We start from the raw sequence: 26,211 nt of genomic DNA, 5'->3' as shown, positions 1-26,211 counted from the left end.
TACTAAAGTGAGAAAGTGAGAAATCATAGGATACTAACTTGATACACTTTAAACCACAGGGTACTAAAGTGCAAAAGTGCGAAACCATGTGGGGGTATTTGAAGTTTCCCCGTATTATTATTTATAATTATTATTTATAATACTGTAGAGGAGCTATAATAAATTGTCATCCACATTGACATTCCACGTCATTATAACTCTAATCTAATTTTAACAACGGCGTTACCAACAAATCATGTTCGTTCCACGCTTTGCGATGACGTCATTCTCCTAGGAATTAAAAAATAATAATAATCTCTTGCACGAAGTTTAACGGTCCTCTGATCCTAGCCGTTAATGTTGCTCCCGGCTCCTGAAATTAACGGTGATTCGCTCTCCTATAATAAATGTATATGCATATACACCTCATCGACACCGGTGAAATGTGCCATGTTGGTATTTTCCCATATATCACTTCAAAAAATAAAGCAAATAAAAAAAAGAAAAAAGAGAAAGGGGTAATTTACAAATCCCTCGTTTTTCCTAGTCTCTCCTCTCTCTCTCTCTCTCTCTCTCTCTCCTCCGTTGGGGCGATAGATCCCAACCACCGAACCCTTCGTCGCTCTACGGAGACAACCTCCGAAACCCTCGTCTCCGCCTCTCTCGTCGCCGCGCGATCCAATAAGCCCTAGATCCCTCGGATCCGGCCTCTTCTCAGCCGATCGTGGCCGTGGGAGTTGAGGTTTGGAGGGTTTTGGTGGTGGTCGAGCTCGTGGATTGAGCTGGGGGTTCGGCCATGGCGAATTTGGAGGTCTTTGAGGCCTACTTCAAGAGAGCGGATTTGGATCAGGATGGGAGGATCAGCGGCGCCGAGGCGGTCTCGTTCTTACAAGGATCCAATTTGCCGAAGCACATCCTAGCTCAGGTGCCTCTCTTCCTTCTCTCAATTGTATCCAATTCTTGCTTCTTTCGTGGGCAAAGTGATTTGATGTATATTTTAGGTCTTTTGATGAGTAGGATTACTGTTTGAATTGTCTTTATTTGTTAGGTTTGTTTGGAACCAGGTTTTTTTTTAAAAAAATCTTGCAAAGCTATTACCCGCCTCAAGAATCAGAAAATATGTTAATCTCTAGGTAGGATCTTCAAAAGAATTGAGAACAGGGACGATCATTCGGGAGATGTCTTGGTGATTCAAGAATTGGAGAATGAAGAAGAATAGTGTGTGGACACCACACCACATCTGATGCAAGATCCATTTTAACCTAGGATTGGAGAGCTAGTTACCAGAATACGAGATTCACTACCTTATTAATTATTGCTCCTCTTTTGGAAATTTGTGGTTGGAGATTGCTGCACGACAGATATACGTGCTTACAACATTCTTAGATATTAACTTTTGTGGAAAATTCTGAGATTAAATTGGTTCATTCGTAGTGTAGCCTGCCTGTAGGTGTGGGATCAAAATTTCTTGTTGATTCTTCAGCTTGGTTATTATGTACTTTTGCAGATAAGATCCTTGAAGATATTCAAACTGTCTTTGTTAACTGCAATTAGCATTAGAAGTAAGGAATTAAAGACAAGTTTAAATTGTGTGTAGCTGATTGCAAAGCTAGGTTTTTGGTGAACAAGCTCTCTTTTTGTGTTGGTTTGTGTCAGTTTTATGTATAATTTATGCTTCTACTTGCAGAGTGTTCAACAGAGGAAGAATCACGAGAGAGTTGTGTTGTACTACTTAGATGCAGCTTATAGTCTGAAACGCAGTTTTAGTCTGCTGAAACCCTTTCATTTGATGTTAGATCTAGCAATGAGTTTGTTTTTAACACCATATATCTGGAATTTGGCAGGAATCCATGTAGGACTAAAATTTCTCATAGCTTATTGTACTAATCGATAAGCCATAGTCTGTTTAACTCTTATCTTTATGAATCTAATTTGCTCCCCTGGGATATTCAAACTTGAATCAAAATATCAGAGTATGCAGCTTCTTGTAATGGACTTCCTTTCCTAGATTGATTTATCTTATCTTCACATAATGTTGAATGTACACAAATGTACTTGTGAAGCATGATATTTCTCTCGTGGATCAAATCTTCATGACAGTATTTTGATAATTTGCAGATTTGGATGTATGCTGATCAGAACAGGAGTGGTTTTCTAGGGCGCCATGAGTTCTATAATCTACTGAAACTTGTAACAGTGGCACAAAGTGGGCGTGAGCTATCACCAGAGATGGTAAAGTCTGCATTATATGGTCCAGCTGCATCTAAAATTCCAGCTCCACAAATAAATGCAGTTCCTTCTTCTGCAGCTCAAATGAATTCTGCAGCTGCCCCTACAACCCAAAAAAATTCATTGCCACCACCTTCCAATCAGATGGGTGCATCAGCACCACCACAAAACTTAGGGTATAGAGCCCCACAAGCACCATATTCAAATTTGGGTGTGAATCAACAGGTACTCTCTTCAAACACCGCATTCATGAGGCCACCACAAGCAGCTCCTTCTCCTAGTATGCAACAGATGCCTGGAGTTAATAGAGGACTCACTGGAGGTGGTGTGGCAGGGCCAACCCTTCCAGGCTCCAATACAATGGGCTTAGCAACTGATTGGTTTGGCAATAAAAGTGCTGGAGGTTCTGTTGGGAGTACCACACAACCGCCTCTAAGGGGCATTACCCCCTCCCAGAGGCCAGAGGGTTTTGGTCTAGCACTGTCTAGTGCAACTGCAATGACTCCTAGACCACCAACACAATCCATTACGCCATCTGTTCTTCCGACTAAACCCCTTGATCCCATGTTACCTACCATCGGGCAAGCTGCTAATGGTTCGAAACCTTTAGTTGTATCTGAGAACAGTTTTTCTTCTGCCTCGGGTTTGGGAGGGAATTTAATCTCTACTAGTTCTCAGGCGATGCCAATTGCTTCTACACTTGCCTTTTCTGCAAACAGTATGCCCAACTCATCCTCCCTTCCCTCTGTTTCTAGTAACTCTCAAAATGTGCTAGCTCAACTTGATCCTATACAGAGTACCACAAGAATCCCTCCAGGTGGTACTCAGCTTCAACAGACTAAATCAGGGGTTAATAACATTCAGAGCACTCCAGTACTCCCCACATCTAATGTTTCAGCTGGACTTGCGAGTTCAAGTTCTGGTCAATCTCAGGTTCAATGGCCAAAAATTGCTCAATCTGACATTCAGAAGTACACAAAAGTATTTGTGGAGGTCGATAAGGATAGAGATGGAAAAATCACCGGTGAACAGGCTCGCAACCTGTTCCTGAGTTGGAGACTTCCCAGAGGTAGTGTTGCCAAATGCTAATATGTTGCTTTAAATTGTTCTCACTCCATTGAATGAATGCATTTTTTTCTAATTATTACTGGAATGCCTTAAATTTTTATTTTAACATACAAGGATTTCTGTTCGCGTATCATGTGCTCCAAAATTATTATATAAATGCACTTCGCATGCCTAAGTTGTTTTAGGTCTTTTTTGATGTATTTTTGCTTATTGAATTTGTTTAGCAAGTTAGTTTGCCTTTTCTGTCCAATGCCTGCATTTCTTTCACATCAGCTATAACTGTAGTGCCTTGTTTTCCAATTAATTCCAGTTGGTCATCGTTTTCTGCCTTATTATCTGTTTAAAGTGCAAGAGAGCCATTTCAAAGTATAAGGGCTACTTACATCATTATTGGCATCATCTAACCATTATCAACTAATGATGCTATTCTTTGGATTATTCAGAGGTCTTAAAACAGGTGTGGGACTTGTCTGACCAAGATAACGATAGCATGCTTTCCCTGCGAGAATTCTGTATTGCTCTTTATTTAATGGAGCGATATCGTGAAGGATGTCCTCTTCCAGCTATGCTGCCTGATAGTCTTAAATATGATGAGACATTGTTACGCGCCACTGGTTTGCCTGCAACAACATACGGTGGGCCAACTTGGCAACCAAATGCAGGTATTATCGATGTTTAAAGTTGCCTTTCTGATTGGGGAAGCCTCCATTCATTCTCTCGTTTCCCTCCTGTGTGGGTACCTTTTTTGTTTGCTTAATGTTCATGTCACATTTTACCTGTTTATTGTCGGATTAGGTTTTCCACAAGGTATCCCTGGTGCACGTCCTGTGGTGGCTCCAGCTGGAATAAGGCCTCCAATCCAAACTTATATGCCTTCACAGATTGATGCTGCCGTACAGCCAGGACAACAGAAACCAAGAATGCCGGGCTTGGATAATTATGTGGTAGATCAAATCAGCAAGGACAAGCAAAGTACAGAAAGACCAGAACACCAGGAGGCAACTGATTCTGGTAAAAAGGTAGTTTCTTCTTTGTTTTTGTTTTTTTTTTTCATATTAATCCTCTTTGTATTATTGAAAGGAATGAACACACAATAAATCTTACTATGTACCGTGCCTCTTTAAAAGATCGTAGTTTATTATGCTTGCATAAAATCCTACTGTTTATTGGTTGCAGTATCATTACATGACATTCTGTATCTCTCTTTGTAATTACGTGCAAGCATGCTAAAGAGATCTTCTAGAAACTACTGATCTACTACATCTATCTACTTTGTCGTATTTTTTTTCTATCCGTATGTTATCTGTTATCTTTCTTTCAAATTACCACAACTAGTTGTTTTCCATGATTGGCCCTTTGTACGCTTTGGTAAGCTCTGCAGATTCTTATAAGAGGATTGTGGAAGTTTTAAAAATCACTGGCTAAGACACACGTCTTACTTACTCCTCTTTCTGACTCTGTGTTTTTGATCTTAAAATTTTGGCCTTGAAGTATCGAAATGACTTTGTTTTGTTTTCATCATGGAAGGTTCAAGAGATGGAGAAGCAGATCCTTGATTCTAAAGAGAAGATCGAATTTTACCGCAATAAGATGCAAGATCTTGTGAGTCTCTGAATCACATTTTTAAGCAAGTTATGGTACCTTCTATCATTAATTCTATACCACGCTTGCTGCCTTTTAAAGTAGATACTGAGAGGGCAGTTAATACCTTAAAAAATGACCATACTGTGCGCTCTGTGTTGCTCTTCTATATCTGATCCTTTTTGGCATCTCTACTGAGACAATATGGAATCTTGCTCCTTTTTTCCTAACTTTTTGTAATTCTAGGTAAAGTTCCAGCAGACACTGTGTATTGGTACTTGTTTTGAAAATTCTCTACATAATGTAAAGAACATTTTGTAAAGGACTTAACTGAAATTATATATATATAGAGAGAGAGAGAGTAGGGCTACTATACTCTTATGAGTATAGAGCCCTTTGTACTCATAAGTTGTTTTCGATGTTGGGCTTTTCGAATCGACGATCCATACCGTTAGAAATGATCTAGAGTATTTGAAACTTCTTGAAAATAAATTTTATATATATATATATATATATATATATATAGTAGGGCTACTATACTCTTATGAGTGTAGAGCCCTTCGTAATTCGTACTCACAAGTTGTTTTCGATGTTGGGGTTTTCGAATCGACGATCCACAACGTTAAACATGATCTAGAGTATTTGAAACTTTTAGAAAATAAATTTCGTAATTTTTTGAAATCATTATAAAGTCCATCAAGCAGGTATAAAATGAACGGTGAAAATCGAACAACATCCTAAAAATGGATGATCGGATCCTTCAATTTAAGATCGGAGTTATTGATCTTTATTTAGGTAGTGAATAGAATTTTCTATCAAAAATTCAACCTATTCCGATTCTTTTTCACTGTTAAACTAGCAAATATCTAATACCGGCCGTTAAAAATTGTCAATTTTATGAGCTTTTGATCGTAAGGTAAATGATATCGAAAAATTATAAAATTTGATTTCTAGAAGTTTTAAATGCTCTAGATAATGTTTAACGGTATAGATCATTGATTCGGAAGCTCTATCATCGAAAACAACTTATGAGTACGAAGGCGATCGTACTCATAAGAGTATAGTAGCCGGACTCGGACTCATCTATATATATATATATATATATATATATATTAGCAGTTTACGTTTGATTATGAGACGTAATACAGTGTTCTTTTTCTTGCATTAGTTGGAACATAACTTTTATGAGTGGAAATTTTAATTATGGATCTTGGTGTGTTTCTCATAATATGTATTATTGCCACTTCTACCAGAATTCTCAGCCTCTAAAATGTGAAATTCCACATTTAACGAGAGATATCATAATGTTTTAGAATCATATAAAATCTACTATTGCCGAGGAGTGTTAGATCCTAGATCAGAAGTGTCAATTTGCGTTGTCTGCTTGTTGGTGAAGTCAACTGCTCCTGTTAGATATCTTTAAAAAGAATTACCAATCTAAGAAGCATCTTCTGTACTGTTAAATTAGATGAGATAACTAATTGGCTTCCCTATTTACATAATAATTAATTTTTTACAATGAATTCCTTCTGCTAAGGTACTTTACAAAAGTCGTTGCGACAACAGGCTGAATGAGATTGCAGAACGCGCATCTGCTGACAAACGTGAGGTACTATAAGTCTATAGCGTACATCTGTGAGTTCCCTGGTAGACTGTTTTCTGCTTAAATCTCTACTAGCTTTGTTTTATTTAGTTGTTCCATGTGAACTGTACAGCTAGATAAGAAAATGCTGACATGTGGTCATGTCAGTCCTCTAATATGCTTGATGTAGTTACCTTTTGTCATTTTCATCTCTCATCAAATTTTACAATCTAGACATATTATCCTAATGTGGATGTATTTACTTTCATGCATCGTATGTTAATATGTTATACAGGGAATATTTTGATCCAGCAGTGTCTTTTTTTAGCTTATTTTGGGAGAATCAGTTAATTAGTTTGGGTGATATTTTTACTAGTCACTGGTTTTGTTTCCTATGGTTAGTTAGATAACTTCCGAAACTTTTTTCATTCTTTGACAGCTTTGATGATTTATTTTATACATGCTTAATGGGCCTTTAGGAAAGGTCAATGAACTTGTGGACCTGGGGGAAGAGGGGAAGAAACTTGGCTGGGTTTAGCTTGGGTATATTGAAATGATTGCAGTTCTATTTTGAGTGACTTTACCAGCTGACATCTTTTCATTTTCAACAATTAACTTTTCTGGACAACTTTGCCACAAGATGAATCTAGGAGATGGTCTGTGTTGTAGATGTATACAGTAGTTGATGTGGGGCTGCTTCAGTCAAGCTCATGCATTTGACTTATCCTCTTACAGCAGCTGGTTACTGAAGTGAGTGAACTTACTCAATTGTCAGCTACTTGTCTTTGTCCTTGTTTTTCACCATCAAAGTTCAGAGCACTATAACCACACTTGAATTATGCAAAGTTAGTAGCAGAAAGGGGGAAAAAAAAGAGCAGTGCGGACGGAGCGTTCTAGTGAGCTTTCCTGAAGTCGTAGATGCTTCAAATAATTTCTGAATTTCAACAGCTTTTGTTGTCCAAATTCTACATTTTTGGAAAAAACACTTCATTGTTGTTCTTGTGGACATTTTTGGTGCCACTGATTATTGAGTTATGCTTTGATTTTCTATTTTACAAAATGGTGATTCTTCACACAGTTTTGATGGATAACCCTTATTCTCTTGGGGGCTTGAGGAGGGGGCGGGGGGTTTCAAAACAAAGTTTTTTTAATACGTGGCTTTAAATGTCAGGTTGAGTTGCTAGGGAAGAAATATGAAGAGAAGTACAAGCAGGTAGGAGAGATAGCCTCCCAACTGGCAGTGCAAGAGGTGACATTTCGCGATGTCCAGGTACTTTCAGCATTATAGCCCAAATCTCACGACAGCAAATTTGTGACATCCTTAGAGTTTTTGGCCTTTTCCTCCAATGATAATTTCTTCAAGTTGGACTGTAAACTGTACGTTAAAACTTTTGCAAAAATTTCAACACTTTTTTCGTCGTTAAACTTGAGTATAAAGCATCAAAATTTGCAATGGATACCATGTACCAGTGATAAGTTTTGTTTTTTTTAATCTATATGAACTTGGTTTTTAAAATTTTAACGTGGAGGTCTTTAACTTTGCATTGAGTGTTCCCAAAAAAAAAAGGATAGATGTAACAGTTCAATATGAGACTGACTGAGGTTGTTTTTCTCTACTAAGTATGAAAGTTTTGTAAGGCTTTGTTTGTGAGTGTTTTAAATAGAATATATTATTGTGATACATGCGGATCATTTGATCGTAAGCCCTATCATATTGTGCCATCAAATTTCTTGAACAGCTAGTTGCATGTGTAGTGGTACTTTTGTAAGATATCATTCTCCCAACTTAGGTTGCGTGATCTGATTTGTGTAGGAGAGGAAGCTGGAATTGCATAATGCAATCGTCAAAATGGAACAAGGTGGAAGTGCTGATGGTTTACTTCAGGTAGAGACTCCCTGCTAAATTTATTTTCCATTTTCACCCTATATAAATTGACTTTGTTTTCCAGGTTCGTGCTGATCGAATCCAAAATGACTTGGAGGAGCTAGAGAAAGCTCTTGGTGAACGCTGCAAACAATTTGGATTACACGTCAAACCCGCTACATCTATTGAGCTTCCCTTTGGTAATTCCTACTATTTTTGTTTATATTTATATAGGATATAGTGACAATAATCTTGACCTAGCGAAAGCCAGTAGGTGAAAAATTGGCAAACCCTATCAAGTTCTAGTATTTAACCTGGAGTTATTGGTTTGTCAGCAGCTCAGAATTATCCAGAATTATCATAAAACCGTCGAGTTTGATTTGATACATCAATATTTTGTTGCCTTAAAATCCAGTTATACTAATTCTTTAACGAGCATCGTTGCTAGAAAACTCTGTTTATATGTATATAACTTGGTTTGGATTCTGCTATATTCCTGCTTGTTCAGTAAGATTATGTAAACGAAGGAAAAGAAGTTAGCAACATAGATAGAGCTGCAGTAAGTAGTTACTTTTGTTCAGCATGATATGGGAAATTCTAGTAAAATAATATTAATAGAGAAGAAATCCATGTCCAAGTAGAATCTTTATAGTGTGGCTGATTGTAACATGTTTCTTGAGGAACAAGTTTTTAAACTGTTTCTTGATTGGATAACTAACTGAGAAAAGACTGTAGGACTAAATAGCCAAAACTAACTCATCTATCTTGGAAGGGTAGTTCTATCTATTGTTCATTGAAAACTGGACACTATACATGATAGCTGTAAGCAGCTATTCATGACATACAACTGCGATACTACCTCATTGACAGATAAAGTTTTTTTGGGTCTGATTTAATTATTCACAATCTACCTTTTCATAATGGATAACCTTTTTCCCAAAGGTTGGCAACCTGGTGCACAAGAGGGGGCGGTGGATTGGGATGAAGATTGGGATAAGTTTGAAGATGAAGGTAATTTTTCCATGCCTTTGCTTTCATTGGGGAATATTTTTTACTTAGACGTCTTTGGTAGTTTTCTTGATTCCATAAGCATAGGGGAAGCATTGTAGTTTCATCTGAAATTAATTTCATTATGACTTCCTTTAATTGGTCAACTGGTTCTAAAGTGTGATTGTTGCATTTTCTCCATTTATTGAACTGTTACATTGTCTTGCAGCTGCATATCTGTTTCAGGATTTGCTTGCTCATATCAGTAGAATAATTTTTCTGTTTTTTCCTACATTTCCATTTGTGTACATACAGGATTTGTTTTGGTAAAGGGTCTCAATGAAGAAGTTCAAAATGCTCTCTTTGGCTCGATGGATGAGTTTTCTCCTTCCGCATCGTCTTCTAACGGCCATCTCAAGAATGAAAAGCATTATAATGCTGGAGAGCGAGCAACGGAGACTGAAGCAACCTATGAACATAGTGAAGAAGAAGCAAGAAGTTCTGGTAGTTCAGGAAGAAGTCCGTTTCACTCTTCACAGTTTGGTGTGCATGATAATTCCCCACGCACTAAAGACAGTTACAGGTATGATTACTTATTTTGTTCCCCTTCATGCCTTCACAAGATTGTCCATGTGTTTTTCAGTAACTTGTGACTGTTTGATCATGAATTTGTAGAAAGCAACAAGTACTCTCTGGTTTCTATGTTATGTGTGGTTTTCTGCAGAACCACCATATTCTAGAGAAATAAATCTCTCTCCTTCTCCAAACGTATTTATTGACTATTGATTATCTATTGCTCAAAGGGGCCTGCCCTTTGCTCTCTCTCCCTCTCCTTTTTTTTTTTTTTTCCCTTTCTCTCTATAGCTTGTCTCTTCGTGTTCATTGGTCTGTGATTAGATGTGGTTAGTAACCAAATGTTGAACATCTATCATCATGTTTCCAGTTTTGCCTTTATAACAGCATAAAGTTTGCTTTATACCTGAATTTGTAGTTGTGTCATTTTTTCAATACCTTAAACAACCAGAATGCATGTCATAGAGCTAACTTTTGTGATCCTTCCTCCTGGAAACGTCAGGTGCGCTGACTATTTTAATTTCAGAGGTCCATGGGTGAAAAATGTCTGAATGTTAAGAAAGAACAATATCAAAAGCTTACGTTCTCTCGTTTTGCATAACCTCACTTTGAACATGTAGTTAAGAAAGAACGGCATGAAGTATAATTACGGATGTCATCCTCTCATTTTGTATAACCTCAGTGTGAAAACATAGTTAAGAAAGAGGACAATATGAAGCATAATAACAAAACTTTGAATGTTGCTCGTCTTCAATCTTTTTAGTACTTTAGTATGGCCAACTAAATGGTCACCATACCAACTTGTTATGCGACAGTGACCACGACGGTGCGGAATCGAGAACCTCGGGCAACAAGTATGATGAACCTTCCTGGACCTTTGAAGACACCGACTCAGTATGGGGCTCTAATGCAATGCATACAACGGTAGTGATTAACGCTGCTCTTTCTTACTATTATTATTGTTACTATATTGAGCAATTAGTCCTAAATGAACGCTATACTCTGCAGGAGGATGATCACCAAGGGGGCACTCGTAACTCCTTCTCTGGTTCTGGGGACTTTGGTTTAAATCCACTAAGAGTAGACTCCCCAAGCGCTGCCAGTGTATTTGGAAAGGGAAAGAGGAGTCCATTCTTCGAGGACTCTGTTCCGAGTTCTCCAGCCTTCAACTCCGGGTTTGGGTTCTCGCCGAAATTTAATGAATCTCGCGACGATAACTCTTTTGGTTACGGGAGATTCGATTCCTTCAAAACACAAGACAGCGGATTCTTCCCTCAGGACAAGAGCTTCGCGAGGTCCGACTCCATGAGCAGCACCAAAGACGACCGCTTTTCAAGGTTTGACTCAATTAGCAGCTCGAGGAACTTCGGTCACAGCCGGGGATTCGAATCTTTTGATGAGGCCGACCCGTTTGGGTCGACTGGACCTTTCAAGTCGTCTGGAAGCCACTAAACAGTGCTATTCAACCTAGAAAGTTGAGACGCTGCGGCGGGACCTTTCTGTTTTGTTCCTTCATACAGATTTTTGCGTGCCCTTATTATTTATTGCTTTCCTCTTTGTTTTCAGTTTGAAAAGTTGATGATTTTTTTTTTTTCTTTTTTCTTTTTATTTTTCTGTTTGAATCCTTTTTCGGGGGACTGTCGAACATACTTCAAGTTGTTGTGTATTATTATTATTATTGTTGTTGTTGTTGTTTTGTGATCTGTGGTTGATCCTTCCGCCTGAAAGTAATTTCGATTTTGATGAGGACATTGTAGACTTATTTATTTATTTTTCGTGAAACTGCAAAGCTCCAAAGATCAGATAATGTGCTTATCGCGAACTACCCCACTTCTCATTGTCCTGTGGTGGATTATAGAACTCAGCATGCCCTTTCTTCTTTTTGGATATTTTATCACTCTGTGTTTGGTATCTATGTTTTGTGGAAAAGTAGAATTGTGACATTTGTACCAAACAATTCTGCGCCCACATATATCAGAAGCCTGTTGAAGTGCTTTTATCTGAAAGTGGCCAATAATCAGACTATTTTGTCCTTTCTCTTTTTACTTCATAAGTGCTTCTGAGCCAAGTTGAAGTACTGCTTCAGCCACCGTTGCATAGGAAACGTTCTGTGCGCACAGAAATTTTATAATTTTTTGTATAAGCTAATGTGGTACTTGCTTATCAGTTTTTTTTCTTTTCTTTTGTTTGGCTATTATAATTGTCATTTCACATATAAATTGAACCTTCGTCTTCATGAACTGTAACTATCATCTTAAATAATGTACACAAATATAAAGTAGATATAGGAGTCTAGTTTGTGTAATTGTGGGCTTGTAATGAGTATATACATTAGATCAGATATTGCTTCACCTTTTCCTACTAAATCCTGATCATCCAAGGATTACAAAGTTGATACAGAATCAAGTTGAGCCTTAAGTTGCCTAATTGGACCATCTCTTATTAAATACAAAGAGTAAGATCAATTTTGGTGTCATGCACTTCTCATTCCCCGTTATTCCTCTCTTTTTCTTCTTTAGATTCTCTTTACATGTTCATAAAATACTGTGCTAGTTTTTATTTTTATTTGAACCCATTGCTTTCGGCGGCCAATAAGGAAACGTCCACCCACGGCCTGCAAAATTTGCAAAATTATGCAAAAATCCCTGCTATATTAGTATTGATTTATCCCTACCACTGAAAATATATTTAATTATTTATTGACTCACCACCCTCGTAGAGGAGGTATGTACATTGGTGGTCACGGCACCGACACTAACAAGGTCTCAATGGATACGCAAAAAAAAGAAAAAAAAAAAAAAAAGAACGGTGAATGCATCGTTACTATTCTTGCAACTAACATAAAATTACGTTCCATTTAACTAGAGATTTTATGTAAAGCAAGATGCCCAGTAAATATGAATTAAATAGCCCCAAAGTAGCTAGTTCGTTTGCACTTCTTCTGTACTGAAGTCTACATGTTACGCAATTTTGCATATTTACAGGTATATATATATATACAATATATGTATATTAAGTTCGGCCGGTATATTATCAGTAATACGAAGACCTCCGTATTATCAAGTTGTTTTTAATGATGTAGCTTTCTAATCAACGATCGGCTCCGTTAGGATTGATCTATATTGTTAAAAGTATTTAAAAATTAAATTTCATAATTTTTCGATATCATTTAGTTATCAAACGAGTAGTCTAAAAATAAACGGCTAAAAATAAAAATCTCATAAAAAATAATGATAAAAAATTTGAATTTAAAATCAGAGCTATTGATCTTACTCTAAATAGTGAAAAAAAATTTCTATAAAAATTTCATCAGACTTGGATTGTTTTACACCGTTAAATTCACAAGCGTATCACATCTACCATTAAAACTGTCAATTTAAGACTTTTTGATCACTAGCCAAATAATGTCGAAAAATTATGAAATTTAGTTTCCAAATACTTTCAATAGTATAGATCAAGTCAAACGAAGTCGATCATTAATTTGAAAGCCACATCAGGAAAAATAATTTAATAGCACGGAGATCTCCGTGCAACCGATAGTATACCAGCCAAGCTCTATATATATTTATCAAAAAAAAAAGCCCTCAATTTTGTCTTTGACTCTCCACATGATACAGTTGGCTCCCATGATAATAATCACTTCCTGTAGAAGCCAATGTTTCACCCAAATCTGTTTGACCCAAAGCTCACTTGCACACAAACACATTTATAATAGTCAATTCTGCTCATGACAAGCAATGTAATAATCCAAACACCAAAGCCGGCAGCATTGCCCGGGAAAGCAGTCTGCTGGTCACCATTTTGAATCAACCCCCTCACTATAAACTCTCACTAAACTTTCTGCACCTCCCTTCACATTCCATGTACAAAAACAAAACATAACACAAAAAATAAAACAATATGAAGCAACCAACTCCTCCTCTTTGCTTCCTAGTTATTACCTCCCTTGCTTTTGCATTCGTCACGGCGCGGTCGACCCCGCGAGGTCTCGACGCGGAGATCGAAGCCCTGCAGGAGCTGGACCGCGTAATCGGGCTCCCGGGGCAACCGGATTATTCGGCTAAGTTCAGACACTATTCGGGATATGGTACTATTGATGAGCACCTTGGAAAGGCTCTTTTTTACTGGTTCTTTGAGGCCACTGAGAACCCCGCGGAGAAGCCGCTGCTTTTGTGGCTAAATGGAGGTAATGTGGGATTTTGCAATGTTCTTTTTTTATTTTCCTTTCGTTTTTATGATTATATGGATTTGTAGTTACTACTAGTTTTGTGTATGATGGGTGTTTCAGGGCCTGGTTGTTCTTCGATTGGATTCGGCGAAGGGCAGGAGCTCGGACCGTTTTTAGTCAGGAAAGATGTGCCTGAGCTCATGTATAACAAATATGCTTGGAATAAAGGCAAGGAAATTGGGATGATTGTAGCATATTTTAGATGATTTTTTCATTTGAAGTATTGAGAAAGTTCACTGTAAATTAACTTCTGCTGAACTCTGAGAGATTCTATGCAGTAGTTGGCTTTGACTGAGCTTCAGAATTATAGTCCATAAATGCAACAAGTGGTCCCTTTTTCTTTGTTTAAGATAAAGAGTAGGTGTATTTCCACTAAATTCAATCATGTTGGTCTAATGGAGTCTCGGAATGTGCGAAATAAAATACTTGTTGCATTCCGATTAAGTCGCTTACGTATTCGTAAGCAACTTGACTTTTAGTCTTTACTGACATGGCTTAAGATGCTTAACCCAAATTACTTCTGTGGCGTATTTCTCGCGAATGAACTTGGTGGACTCTATTGCAGAATTTTAAGACAGTAATTTGTCGCGAATTCATTGTTTTGCAGCTGCCAATTTGATATTTCTGGACTCTCCGGCAGGGGTTGGATTTTCGTACTTGAATACCAGCGTAGAAATCGACCGGCCAGGCGATAATTCCACCGGTAAACATCAGGAAACTAACTCTTTTCATAACACATTAATGAATTATATTTACATCTTAAGATTCATGACTTTTCTCTATTTGTAGCATTTGGTTCTTATGCATTCCTTGTCAAGTGGTTTCAAAGGTTCCCTCAGTACAGAGAGAATGAGTTTTACATAGCTGGAGAGAGCTATTCAGGTACTCTGATTAAAAGAAAAAAAAAAAAGAACTGTAAATGTTACAATTGTTTTGTGATCTCCTACTTTCGTATCTTATGCTTCTCAATATTTTCTAACTTCGCAGGGCATTATGTCCCGCAGCTTGCGAACGTGATCTTCGACGAAAACAAGAAGGCTATTCAAGAGAACTACATAAATTTCAAGGGCTTCATGGTGTGCATTAGACCTATCTTCGACTCGCAAGCTAAAGTATCATAAGCAGGTACAGTATAAACTAAAGTTAGAACTTATCTGAACTATAAATTATTTTGAATCAGTTGCCTGACATTTCAAAATTTTGTTTTTATTGCCCAATCTTTCAGTTTATTTGATTTGAGTAGGTCAACGGTACGTTGACTTCAAAATTCAAGCTAATTGATTAATTTAATAGATTTATAGTTGCGATAATTACATAAAATATATTAATCAAATTTATAAAGATGAACAATGCATTCAATTCTTAAGTTAGAGTACTCGTTAACCCACTCAAATCAAATAAATTGAAAGATTGAATAGCGAAATCAAAATTTTGAAAGGTTGAATAATCAAATCAATACGCTTATATCTTTCATTAAGTAAGTTATGTACTTTTTTTTTTTATCTCTTTTTAGATTTCTTATTTACTCTTTTTATTTCTTTTTTTGGTACAGTTTTTTTTAATACTCATTAATGAAGCACATGTACTCTTATTTAACATTTTTATTATAGGTTGGTGGGTGGACAATAATGTAAGAAGGGTTGACCTTTGTCACAGTCAGAGGAGCTGGTCACCAAGTACCAACTATTGCTCCAGAACAAGCTCTTCAAGTTGCTAAGCATTTCTTAACCAATGAGCCTTTGCCATCTGTGCCCTATTAGTCAATTCAATTGACCAGAAATTTTTTTTAAAAAAGCATGTTTGTGAAAAGTTTCTTTCTTAATTATTTGCTTTATTTAGTAAATGTGCAATAAGTATTTCATGAGTATTTTTGTCAGATAAACTTGTTGTATTATGACATATCATGTGACTTTTTGTTTGAAAAAGTACACAAAATTACTTGTTTAACAGCAAGGATACAGTATATCATTTTCTTATTTGTGTTAGCTCTCCTAATCCTCAATAGAATGTAGTTTAAGTTTAGTCTTGTGAGTTAAAAAGATCTAAATCCTAAATACATGGAAAACACTACATGGATTACTAGCACAATAACAATTTAAAAGGAAATTCTATAGGGAGACTTTTTTTTTTTGTTCTAGATATTACAGATAAGAATTATAACGACCAATTAAATCAGTCTGTGTAATAACTACAACAAAAAAAAGTGTGTTGGTCACACGAATTTATTTGGCAAAGTACTATAGCCAGAGTATAAAGTGAAATTCTTCGCTTACACCGATCGTCCCTAGAGTAAGTGGCAAAAAGTTTGATAGTTGGTACCCGAGACCCAAGTTCAAATCCTAGCTGATTCACATTTCTAGCAAAGTTTATTTTTAAATGAAATAAACGAAGCGGGTAGCGTGCTGCTTATCTCTCGGAAAAAAAAAGGAAGTAGAAGAAATTCTTCGCTTACAACTAGTTTCCACATTTTTTTAATCTATTAACAGAAACAATTAAAATTGAAAGGTCAAATAATTAAAAATTAAAAATCTTCCACGCACTTTATCGAGCGTCTCAAATACTCCAATGCATAAAGGGTTTGTTTGGTTCGGATATAAGTAAGAACTAGCTATTATAAGAATAGGTACAAGTATGAGAATAAGAAAAATAGCGTTTGGATGAAAATTGAATTATTTCTGGGAATAAGAAAAATATCGTTTGGATAAATAATATAGAATAAAAAAAATAGTGAGTAATTATATATAGAAAATAGAGATGTTGGTAAGAATAGTTATACCAGTTTATTTTAGGTATCCGAAAATTACTATTCTCAAATAAGAAATTTGTGTTTACCAAAAAGTTTTAAATAATATTAATCCAGTGCTTTGGTCCTGTGTTAAACAGTACCAAGGATTCCGTCTTTTTTTTTTTTTATGAAAAACGGCGATGACGTGAAAAAGATATTTAATATTAAAAATATTTAAATTCTCTTATGTGAATACTTTTTATGATTTCTCTTGAATTTTAATATTTGAAGCTGTGCGACCTTAAATAGGCTTAAAATTTGCTATCTCAATATGCCACATTAAAATTAAGAAAAAATTCCAAGGGTAGGATTTGAGACCGAACAAAAGCGCGTTTTTTTTTTTAATTTTTATGGAGAGATAGGTAGCACGCTACCCGTTTTGTTTATATCATTTAGAAATAAACTTAGCTACAAATATAAATTAACTAGGATTCGAACTTGGAACCTCGGGTACCAACCACCAAATCCTTTGTCACTTGCTCTAGAGACGGTCGGTAACAAAAATGCGTAATTGATATTACATTTTTGATGTGAAGAGTATTTAAGATACGGGATAAAGTGCAGGTGGGTATTTATAATTAAATAAAATTTTGGAAGATTGGATAATCGATTTGAAATGATTCATGGTTCTTTAAGTAGGTTCTGCATATTTTTATTTAGAAATTTGATAAAAATATAATATATTTTTTAAAAATATTATTAATAAAATAGTCAAAATTAAAAAAAATAGAAATTAAAATTAAAATTTTGAAAGATTAGATAGCCAACTCAAATGATTTATAATTCAGATAGGTTCGTTCAGTACACTTCTATCTTAAACCATGGAAAGATACGGGGATAAACTTCAAATACCACCCTTATGGTTTCGTATGTTCTTACTTTAGTATTATGTGATTTAAAGTATATCAATTTAGTATCTTGTGCTTTCATTTCTCTCTTTTCGTCAGCTCCTCAGTTAACATTTTATTAAATTATTATATACAAAAAATTTTAGATACCCCACCTAAGTTTATCGAATATTTATTTTAGTACCCTTTAATTTTAACCCTTTCGCTGATTTAACGAAGAAAAAATTAGCGGAAGGAATAATAAAAAAGAGAAAAATAAAATAACGGGTACTAAATTGATACACTTTAAAAATGTTGTAGGCGTTGATATACAATTTCATAGATTTGTAGGGACACTTACGCAATTATTCCTCACCTCGTCATCGTCCTCACTGTGGTCTCCCCAAACTCACTTCTTTTTAGACGAGTCAAAACCAAGGCTTTTCTCTCTCTCTCTCTCTCTCTCTCTCTCTCTCTCTCTCTACCCCACTCGCTATTTCCTCACCGCTTCGTCGGACGCCTCCTCGAAACCAAACCCTAACCCCCTTGAATCTTATCCCCACGCAATCCCGAGCCTTCGAGGAGCTCTCGCCGTGGGGTGCCACTGAGCCCCTGCATGGGTTTTCTAGGGTTTCGATCGAAGCTGCTCCTCCGCTGACCCCAATAACGCGGCGAGGAGGTGGCGGGAGAGGAGGCGGAACGCGATCCCGAACCCTTTCCCTCCCTCTCTTGTTCGCGTTTGATGCGATTTGTGGTCAATCGTTGCCTCTTGTTGATTGGATTGCCCCTTAATTGTGTGCGGAGGTCTCGATCTCGAGGATTTTGCTCATTTGCATGCTAATTCAGGTTGTCTTAGCTCATTTACTTGCTAATTCTAGTTTAAATTGTTCGAATTGTACTAGTTTCTTGTTCTCCAAGTTGGAGTGGTTGGTTTGGTGCTTATTCACTCTTTAAGAAAGGTTGTGACTCGAACAAAAAAGTTCCTTTTTTGGCCTATATATTTCATTGTCGCGATAAATTTGCCGTTTTGTACAATTCAGTGCAAATAACTATGCATCAGGAAGCGTGAAATTGGAATCACGAGTACAATGAGGTACCTCTTATTTGATGGAAACCTAGTCGTCTTGAGTTGCTCAATTGTAAGAAGGATTTAAATTTTTTTTTATTTTTTGAGGTTCTTGTAGACTATTTAGAGTTGTTTGTGGCGTGCTACTTTTGCTTTGTGTTGGTGGAGATTAATGATCTATTGAAGACCCTCTTGGCTCCTGTACCGTCTCAGTATATTATTGCGCTTCATATGTACTTGCTTGTTTTTATTGTAATTATGGCCTCTTCATTTGGGCCCTATGACTTTCAAGATTTTGTACTTTGGGATGTTCAGCTGCATGTAATCGAGTCAAATTATGCTTAGACAGTACTTAATTGTTCATTAATGTGTTAAGTTTTGACTGAGTTAGGTTGTCATTTGCTCTTGTTGGTCGAGTCTAAAAGTGGTTCAATTTAAACATCTCAGTAGGGTTGATATTGTTGATACAATTATTTTATTTTTTTTTTACTGCTAAGTTGGTGGGGGGAGGGGGCGAGAGGAGGTGGAGGGAACAATTTTGGATCGATAGGTGGATTGTAGTTGAAATATCAAGTTGAATCTCAAATTTTTAGCTGCCAAGTTTAAAAATGTGGAAATTAACTTTATAATAGATCCGAGTGGGAGTTTGGGGGCTGAATTACCAACCAGATTGATATGGTTCCGATTAGGTTTCTGATTCACTCCAAATTTACTATCCTGTTAGAGTGCTAAAATAGATTGGAGCTTCTGTTACAATAATGCCCCTGTTTCTCATATTGAGCTTCTTTGTCCTGATTTCCTTATTTTCTGTTATTTTAGCTGTGCTGCTTGTACTTATCATATGTTTGTGCTTTTTCATAGTTTGCTGAAGAGATGGCGGAACTTTGGGAGGGAGCTTATGATTCTGGAAGTCATTCAAATGGAATTTATCATCAAAATTTACGCATGGAGCCTATGTACGAGGCATTTCTTTGCCCACTTACAAAACAAATTATGCGCGATCCTGTCACGCTAGAAAATGGGCTAACATTTGAGCGAGAAGCGATTGAGAAGTGGTTTAAAGAATGTAGGGATAGTGGGAGGAAGCCAATCTGTCCATTGACGTTAAAGGAGCTGAATAGCACTGATCTAAACCCTAGTATAGCTCTAAGGAACACTATTGAAGAATGGACCCAGAGAAATGAGGCTGCTCAACTTGACGTAGCACGTGGATCACTGACTCTCTCCAGCTCTGAGAATGATGTTCTACAGGCGTTGGAGTATGTTATAGATATATGTCGAAAAAGCCGATCCAACAAGCATATTGTGCGGAATGCTGAACTGATACCATTGATTGCTGATGTGTCGAAGCATAGCAGTAGGAAAGTTCGATGTAAAGCCCTAGAAACTCTTCGTATTGTAGCTGAAGAGGATGATGACAACAAGGTTTTTGTGAAATCTCTCTCTCTCTCTCTCTCTCTCTCTCTCTCTCTACATATACAATTTTCTTGAAGAGAACATGTCTGCTGATGATAAATTCGTAAACATCTTATGCAGGAAGCCATAGCTGCTGGGGATACTATTCGAACAATTGTGAAGTTCTTACCCCATGAGCAGTACCAGGAAAGAGAACAAGCTGTATCTTTGTTGTATGAGCTTTCAAAATCTGAATCTCTTTGCGAGAAGATTGGTGGAGTCAGCGGAGCCATTCTTATTCTTGTTGGGATGTCTAGTAGTAAATCAGAAAACCTTTTAATTGTTGAGAAAGCTGAAAAGACACTGGAGAATCTAGAACGCTGTGAAAAGAATGTTAGACAGATGGCTGAAAATGGTCGACTACAACCCCTTCTTAGATTACTCCTTGAAGGTATGCCCTGCTATTTTTATATTCATGCTCCTCGTTTTCTTTTAACGGTTAATGCCATTCTCACTTCTGATTTCCTGAGTCAATTCTGTAGATCTTGTAGCAATATATGCATCTTATCTGCTCAATAAATTCCTTGTAACATTTCAATCAGTACAAATCTGCTCTTTTGCCTCGACCTTTTCTTTTTAACTCTCTTAATTGTTTTGTGACGGCCTCTTCATCCAAGCTAAGAACCACAAGTATTCTGACAAGTGAGTGCGTGTATCTTATGCCATGCTTGTTGGTTTCGTTTTAAATTATTTCAAGGTTCAAGGATATCAGGAATAAGATTCTACACCTGACAAGCTGAAGTTTTTAGGATAGAAAATACTGCAAGAATAGAGTTTGATTTTCAGTGATTAATTGTCTAAGTAAGAGATTGCATTATCATATTAGTACTTAGCAGGCGGTTAGTACATTTTGCACACTATATTAATACACGTCTCAACACGCACAGTCGGATACAAATACAATTTACACTTCTAATATCGCACTTAAAACTCTAAGTAAGTGTGGCTGTTCACCGTGCTAGAAGCTTAAATAAGCTTCTAAGCCCAAAAACAGAAGCTTCATAATTTCTACTTTTACTACAGCGAGAAACTGCTAAGAGGGGTTTTAACAAAAAGCAGTTCCTGTCAGGCCAGACAGGTCCCTGACATGTTGTGCCACATGGTTCGATCTCACTTATACCATGGTGAATCCCCAGGTTCACACAAGACTCAGCTATCCATGGCAGCATATCTTGGGGAGCTCGTTTTGAGCAACGATGTCAAGGTTTATGTGGCCCGATCAGCTGGATCAACATTGGTCGATGTCATGAAGAGTGGAAACAAGGAGGCCAGAGAAGATGCTCTCAAGGCACTTAACCAAATCTCTTCCTACGAAATAAGCGCCAAGATACTGATCGAAGCCGGCATCCTCCCACCACTTGTCAAGGATCTCTTCACTGTCGGTCCCCACCAGCTTCCCATGAGGCTAAAAGAATTAGCTGCAACAGTTCTCGTCAATATTGTTTCATCAGGTGCCAATTTTGAGTCCATCCCACTTGGTCCCAGCAACCAGACCTTGGTCTCGGAAGACATTGTTCACAATCTTCTACATTTAATAAGTAACACTGGTCCTGCAATTGAGTGTAAGCTCCTTCAAGTCCTTGTTGGTCTCACAAGTTCTTCGACCAGTATCAAAAACATAGTTGCCGCTATTAAGAGCTCCGGTGCTACCATTAGTCTGATTCAGTTTGTTGAAGCCCCACAAAGAGAAGTCCGCATGGCTGCTATAAAGCTCCTGCATAATATTGCACCTTACATGGGTCAGGAGTTAGCTGACGCTCTTCGTGTAACTGTTGGCCAGCTAAGTAGTTTAGTTCAAGTCATTGCAGAAAACAATGGTATCTCCGAAGAGCAAGCAGCCGCTGCTGGGCTCTTAGCGGACCTTCCTGAGAGGGACTCAGGCCTCACTCACCGGCTTCTTGAAGAAAGGGCTTTTGATATAGTCATTTCCAAGGTGGTTAGTATTCGCCAAGGGGAGACTCGTGGCAGCCGTTTCGTCAACCCCTTTCTCGAAGGGCTTGTTCGCATTCTTTCGAGGCTCACATATTTGTTGGATGAGCCTGACATTGTTTCGATTGTTCGTGAACACAATCTCACCGCACTTTTCACTGATCTGCTTCAGATGAGTGGGCTTGATAAAGTCCAGATGGTATCTGCCATGGCTTTGGAGAATCTCTCCCAACAGTCGAAGCATTTGACCAAAGTTCAAGTTCACCCACAGCCAAGTTTTTGCTTGTCCATATTTCCATGCCTCAGCAAGCAGCCGGATACATCTGGCTTGTGCAGAGTGCACGGAGGGCTATGCTCAGTGAAGGAGAGCTTCTGTCTCTTGGAAGGGAGAGCAGTGGAGAAGCTGGTAGCTTGCTTAGACCATCAAAATGAGAAGGTGGTCGAGGCTTCGCTAGCGGCACTGTGCACTCTGTTGGATGATGGGGTGAACATTCAGGAAGGCGTGATGGTGTTGTATGAGGCTGATGGGATCAAGCCAATTCTCGATGTGTTGCTCGAGAGCCGAACCGAGATATTGAGGAGGCGAGCAGTGTGGGCGGTGGAAAGGATATTGAGGACGGAGGAGATAGCGTATGATATTTCTGGAGATCAAAATGTGGGGACGGCATTAGTTGAAGCCTTTAGGCATGGGGATTACACGACAAGACAGACTGCCGAGCAAGCACTAAAGCATATAGACAAGTTGCCGAATTTCTCCGGAATTTTCACCAAGAAGGGGGGGTAAATTTGTTGAAGGAAGCTAAGAATTGTATAGTATGTATCTATTCTCTGCGGCCCAACAGAGGGGAAGGGATCCATTTGTCGATGCTTGTACAGAATGAGCTTTCCTGCGAAGGCAGATGGCGGGCGAGAGGTGAACCATGTGGATCATTCTGGAACATTCTCTGAATTGGACAAAGTGGAATTGGAAATTAGAGGCTTTTCTGTATGTGGTCTGCTACTTTTCTTCCCACTATATTATGGTTTTTGTTTCCTTTGAAAATTTGTAGGAATTGAGATTGTTTATATGGTCATGAAGTTGTATTTTTAAAATTGTGTTCACTTCAACTGTTTCCTTCATGCTATTAATAAAAGGTGCGGCTGCGGTTTTGATTTGTTGTTCAATCTGGCCAAATCACTCTTATGTTGTTATGACAACTAGTAGGATCCAATAACCATTGCTTTGTCAGAAACTTTTTATTCGGACAATTCAAATGTATCTCCACAGTACAGAAAATGACACAAACCAGTAATCAGCAACTTGAGAATACTCGGATGAGATCTTCGAATTGAGCTAGAATATTTTTAGAAGCATCACCTCTTTGGTGCTTTTAAATTTTTAGCCCTTAAATTTACTCCTTAATTATTAATAGCATTTGGATCAAACACTATTTCACTTACCACCACCTACTATCATCATTTCAACCCTACATTTCTTCATCCAAAGACTAAAAACTCAAAAGCATCACCTCTTTGGTGCTTTTGGAAGTATTCTAGCTCAACTCGAGATCTTCCTAGTATTTGGGAAAGGATTAGTAATTACAAGTGAACCACAAGGAATCCGTCAGCTTACGAAACCATTCTGAATATTTACAAGTGCTCCAGAACAGGACTCTGCTCCCTACATTTTAATGCATGACAAGTTGCGACGCACAGACGGCCTGCTCTATCAGCTCTTTTGTTGGAATGTTGTATCTTTGATGCTTGGTTTCACTTTACCTGCACATAGATCAAGCACTCCGAAATAAACGAGAGATCTTTTGACAAATTAAACAAGAAGATTGCAGCAATCATGATTTACACATTTGAATTCAAGCAAAATGTATGGAGAGATCTAGTTTCATCCAACGTGATGAACAATCTAGTTGGCGATGGGGATTACTAGAATCACCTAAATGGAGTACAGAAGGCCATCTTCTTTCTCTTAAAAAAAAAAAAAAGAAAAAAAGAAAAAAAAAAAGAGAATTAATCACTCAAAAAGGGGGGGAAAAAAAAGAAAAAGAAAAAGAAACGAGTAGTGAAGGATTACATACTAACATTACCGACATTTTTTTGTTGAGGGTATTTTGAGTAGTTGCTCAGCATAAAGTAACAGGAAAAACACTAACTAGGTCTGGACAGCAATAAAATTGAGAATAAACTCGTAACATTTAACTACACAAGATATTTCAAAAAATCGATCCTCTGCAAATTGTCGAAAAAGAATAACAATTGATGACACATGGGTCAAGGACTACCTCCTTCATCATAAATGAATTAGTCAATGGGTTAAATCTAGGCCTTTGCAAACCTAAAGCTTAAAAAATGGATGAACTTGGCAAACTTCCTGATTGTTTCCTCCCCACTATGACAAGCGGTAAATCTCTTCCAATCCCCCTAAACTTGAAAAGTGGTTGTTCAACTGTGTAGATAGGCATTTTTCTTTTCCCTTTTTAGTACTTTTTTGGCGAGACATCTATCCATGTTGGATGAGGGAGTTGGCAAGCTTGGTAGGCATTCCGATACTGAGAACAAATTGTTGAAATTTCAGCAATAACAGAGTGGTGCTCAGTTTCGTTAGTCTATTGATCGTAATATTTTAGCAAAAACCAAGTGATGCAACTTCCATCAAGAGGCATAATTGAGCACGACACAAACCCCTAACTATATGATACTTCCTACCTTGGTTCTTCGCAAAATAGAGTAAATATCTTTAGTATTATAGCATGCATATTATATCAATCTGCATCACGTTTTCTTCAAACTAGCAACTAAAATTAGGTAAAAATGTACAATATCTATCCGAACTATGGATCATTTTTAATCGACTATTGAATCTTTCAAAATTTTGATTTTACTATCCAACCTTTCAATTTGTTCGATTTGAATCAATCAACGGCGCCTTGACTTCAAATTTTGAATTCGTTGATTATCTTTATAAGTTTAATTAGTATAGTTCATATAACTTTCGCAACTATAAATTCATTAAAGTACGAAATTTGTTTAAACTTTAAAGTCAAAGTGTCGTTGACCGACTCAAATCAAATAAATTGAAAGGTTGTGTAACAAAAATCAAAATTTTAAAAGGTCGGGTGGTATCCAATATGATCTATAGTTCTGGTAGGTTCTATACATTTTTACCTTAAAATTATGGCAATCTGATATTCAAGCTCGACAAAACGGACCCAAATATTTTGAAAAGAAAATGAAATTTCTCATTGTATCTACAATAAATCTTGGATTGAGATACTAATAGATAGCGCGAGAACTCACTTCAGTGTATCACATGCAGAGTCCGCATTGCGACGATCATCAGTGGTGACTTTTCCTGGCTATCTCCCCTCTGCAAGCCCTTATTCTTTTCATCTGAGGCTTCTCTCTTTTCAATTCGTTCCATGACCTTGAACATTACAAAGTAAATTGCATCATTTCAAGGAAAATGGTGCTACCATAATCTAACTACCTTTTCTTCTAAAAAAAGCAATGAATTGCTTGCCTCCATTTCAGTTTCCTGTAAAATTTCTTGCAGTCGCTTCGTAGCCTGTGTGCCCACTTGAGCCTGTTAAGTCGGCAATATCTCTATAAGCTTAGAAACACTATGTTCATCCAAAAGAATTCCTATAATTATGTCCGCGGTGTATGTTTGAAGCGCAAAAAATCTATCAATTATTTCGAATCACTAACCATTTCCGCTTCTTTTTCTTCTTTTTTTCCTTTTTTTTTGAATATAATGTGACAGAACAAAGAAATCAAAAACTAGTGTTTATGCAGAGTTTCATCGGTGTTCTTATCGACCTATTCCAAGAATCCCCAACATAGAATCGGAGAATCCAAAACAGTGAAAACAAAGATGAAAAAGGGAATTAGGATTTTACCCGGAACTTTTCCAAGAGGGTCTTCATCTCCGCGGAGATGGGAGGGGTGGAGGTGCTACGTCGCGGCCACCGCGTCGGTTGCTGGATCCAGGGACGTCCATTGCTCGGAGTATTGGATCCGAAGAAACCCTAGGAGACGACGAAGGGAGAGACTAGGGTTTGAGA

At 37.5% G+C, this 26,211-nt stretch overlaps 2 protein-coding genes and 1 pseudogene across 4 annotated transcripts; all 3 read left to right on the top strand.

Moving 5' to 3' along the window:
- Window positions 507-11,633, top strand: LOC109713820 (actin cytoskeleton-regulatory complex protein pan1-like). 2 transcript variants are annotated; one of them, XM_020238050.1, is made up of 13 exons: window positions 507-904; window positions 2,098-3,277; window positions 3,720-3,938; window positions 4,072-4,295; window positions 4,804-4,878; window positions 6,395-6,466; window positions 7,611-7,709; window positions 8,253-8,324; window positions 8,389-8,503; window positions 9,246-9,314; window positions 9,606-9,873; window positions 10,679-10,787; window positions 10,872-11,633. In XM_020238050.1, the coding sequence occupies exons 1-13, from the start codon at window positions 776-778 to the stop codon at window positions 11,313-11,315; spliced, it is 3,075 nt and encodes a 1,024-aa protein (XP_020093639.1). In that variant the 5' UTR covers window positions 507-775; the 3' UTR covers window positions 11,316-11,633. The 2 variants fall into 2 exon arrangements, with proteins under 2 accessions (XP_020093639.1, XP_020093640.1); XM_020238051.1 differs by lacking the exon at window positions 507-904 and having other exon boundaries at window positions 2,098-2,211; window positions 2,288-3,277.
- Window positions 13,764-15,851, top strand: LOC109714646 (annotated as a pseudogene).
- Window positions 18,141-23,317, top strand: LOC109713929 (U-box domain-containing protein 44-like). Of its 2 annotated transcripts, none has more exons than XM_020238238.1 (4): window positions 18,141-18,400; window positions 19,631-20,194; window positions 20,306-20,615; window positions 21,361-23,317. In XM_020238238.1, the coding sequence occupies exons 2-4, from the start codon at window positions 19,643-19,645 to the stop codon at window positions 22,935-22,937; spliced, it is 2,439 nt and encodes an 812-aa protein (XP_020093827.1). In that variant the 5' UTR covers window positions 18,141-18,400; window positions 19,631-19,642; the 3' UTR covers window positions 22,938-23,317. The 2 variants fall into 2 exon arrangements, with proteins under 2 accessions (XP_020093827.1, XP_020093826.1); XM_020238237.1 differs by having other exon boundaries at window positions 18,141-18,549.

Source organism: Ananas comosus, linkage group 8, assembly GCF_001540865.1.
Source record: "Ananas comosus cultivar F153 linkage group 8, ASM154086v1, whole genome shotgun sequence".
NCBI lineage: Eukaryota > Viridiplantae > Streptophyta > Magnoliopsida > Poales > Bromeliaceae > Ananas > Ananas comosus.
Note: the sequence above shows the minus strand (reverse complement) of the source record. Positions and strands in the feature narration are given on the sequence as shown.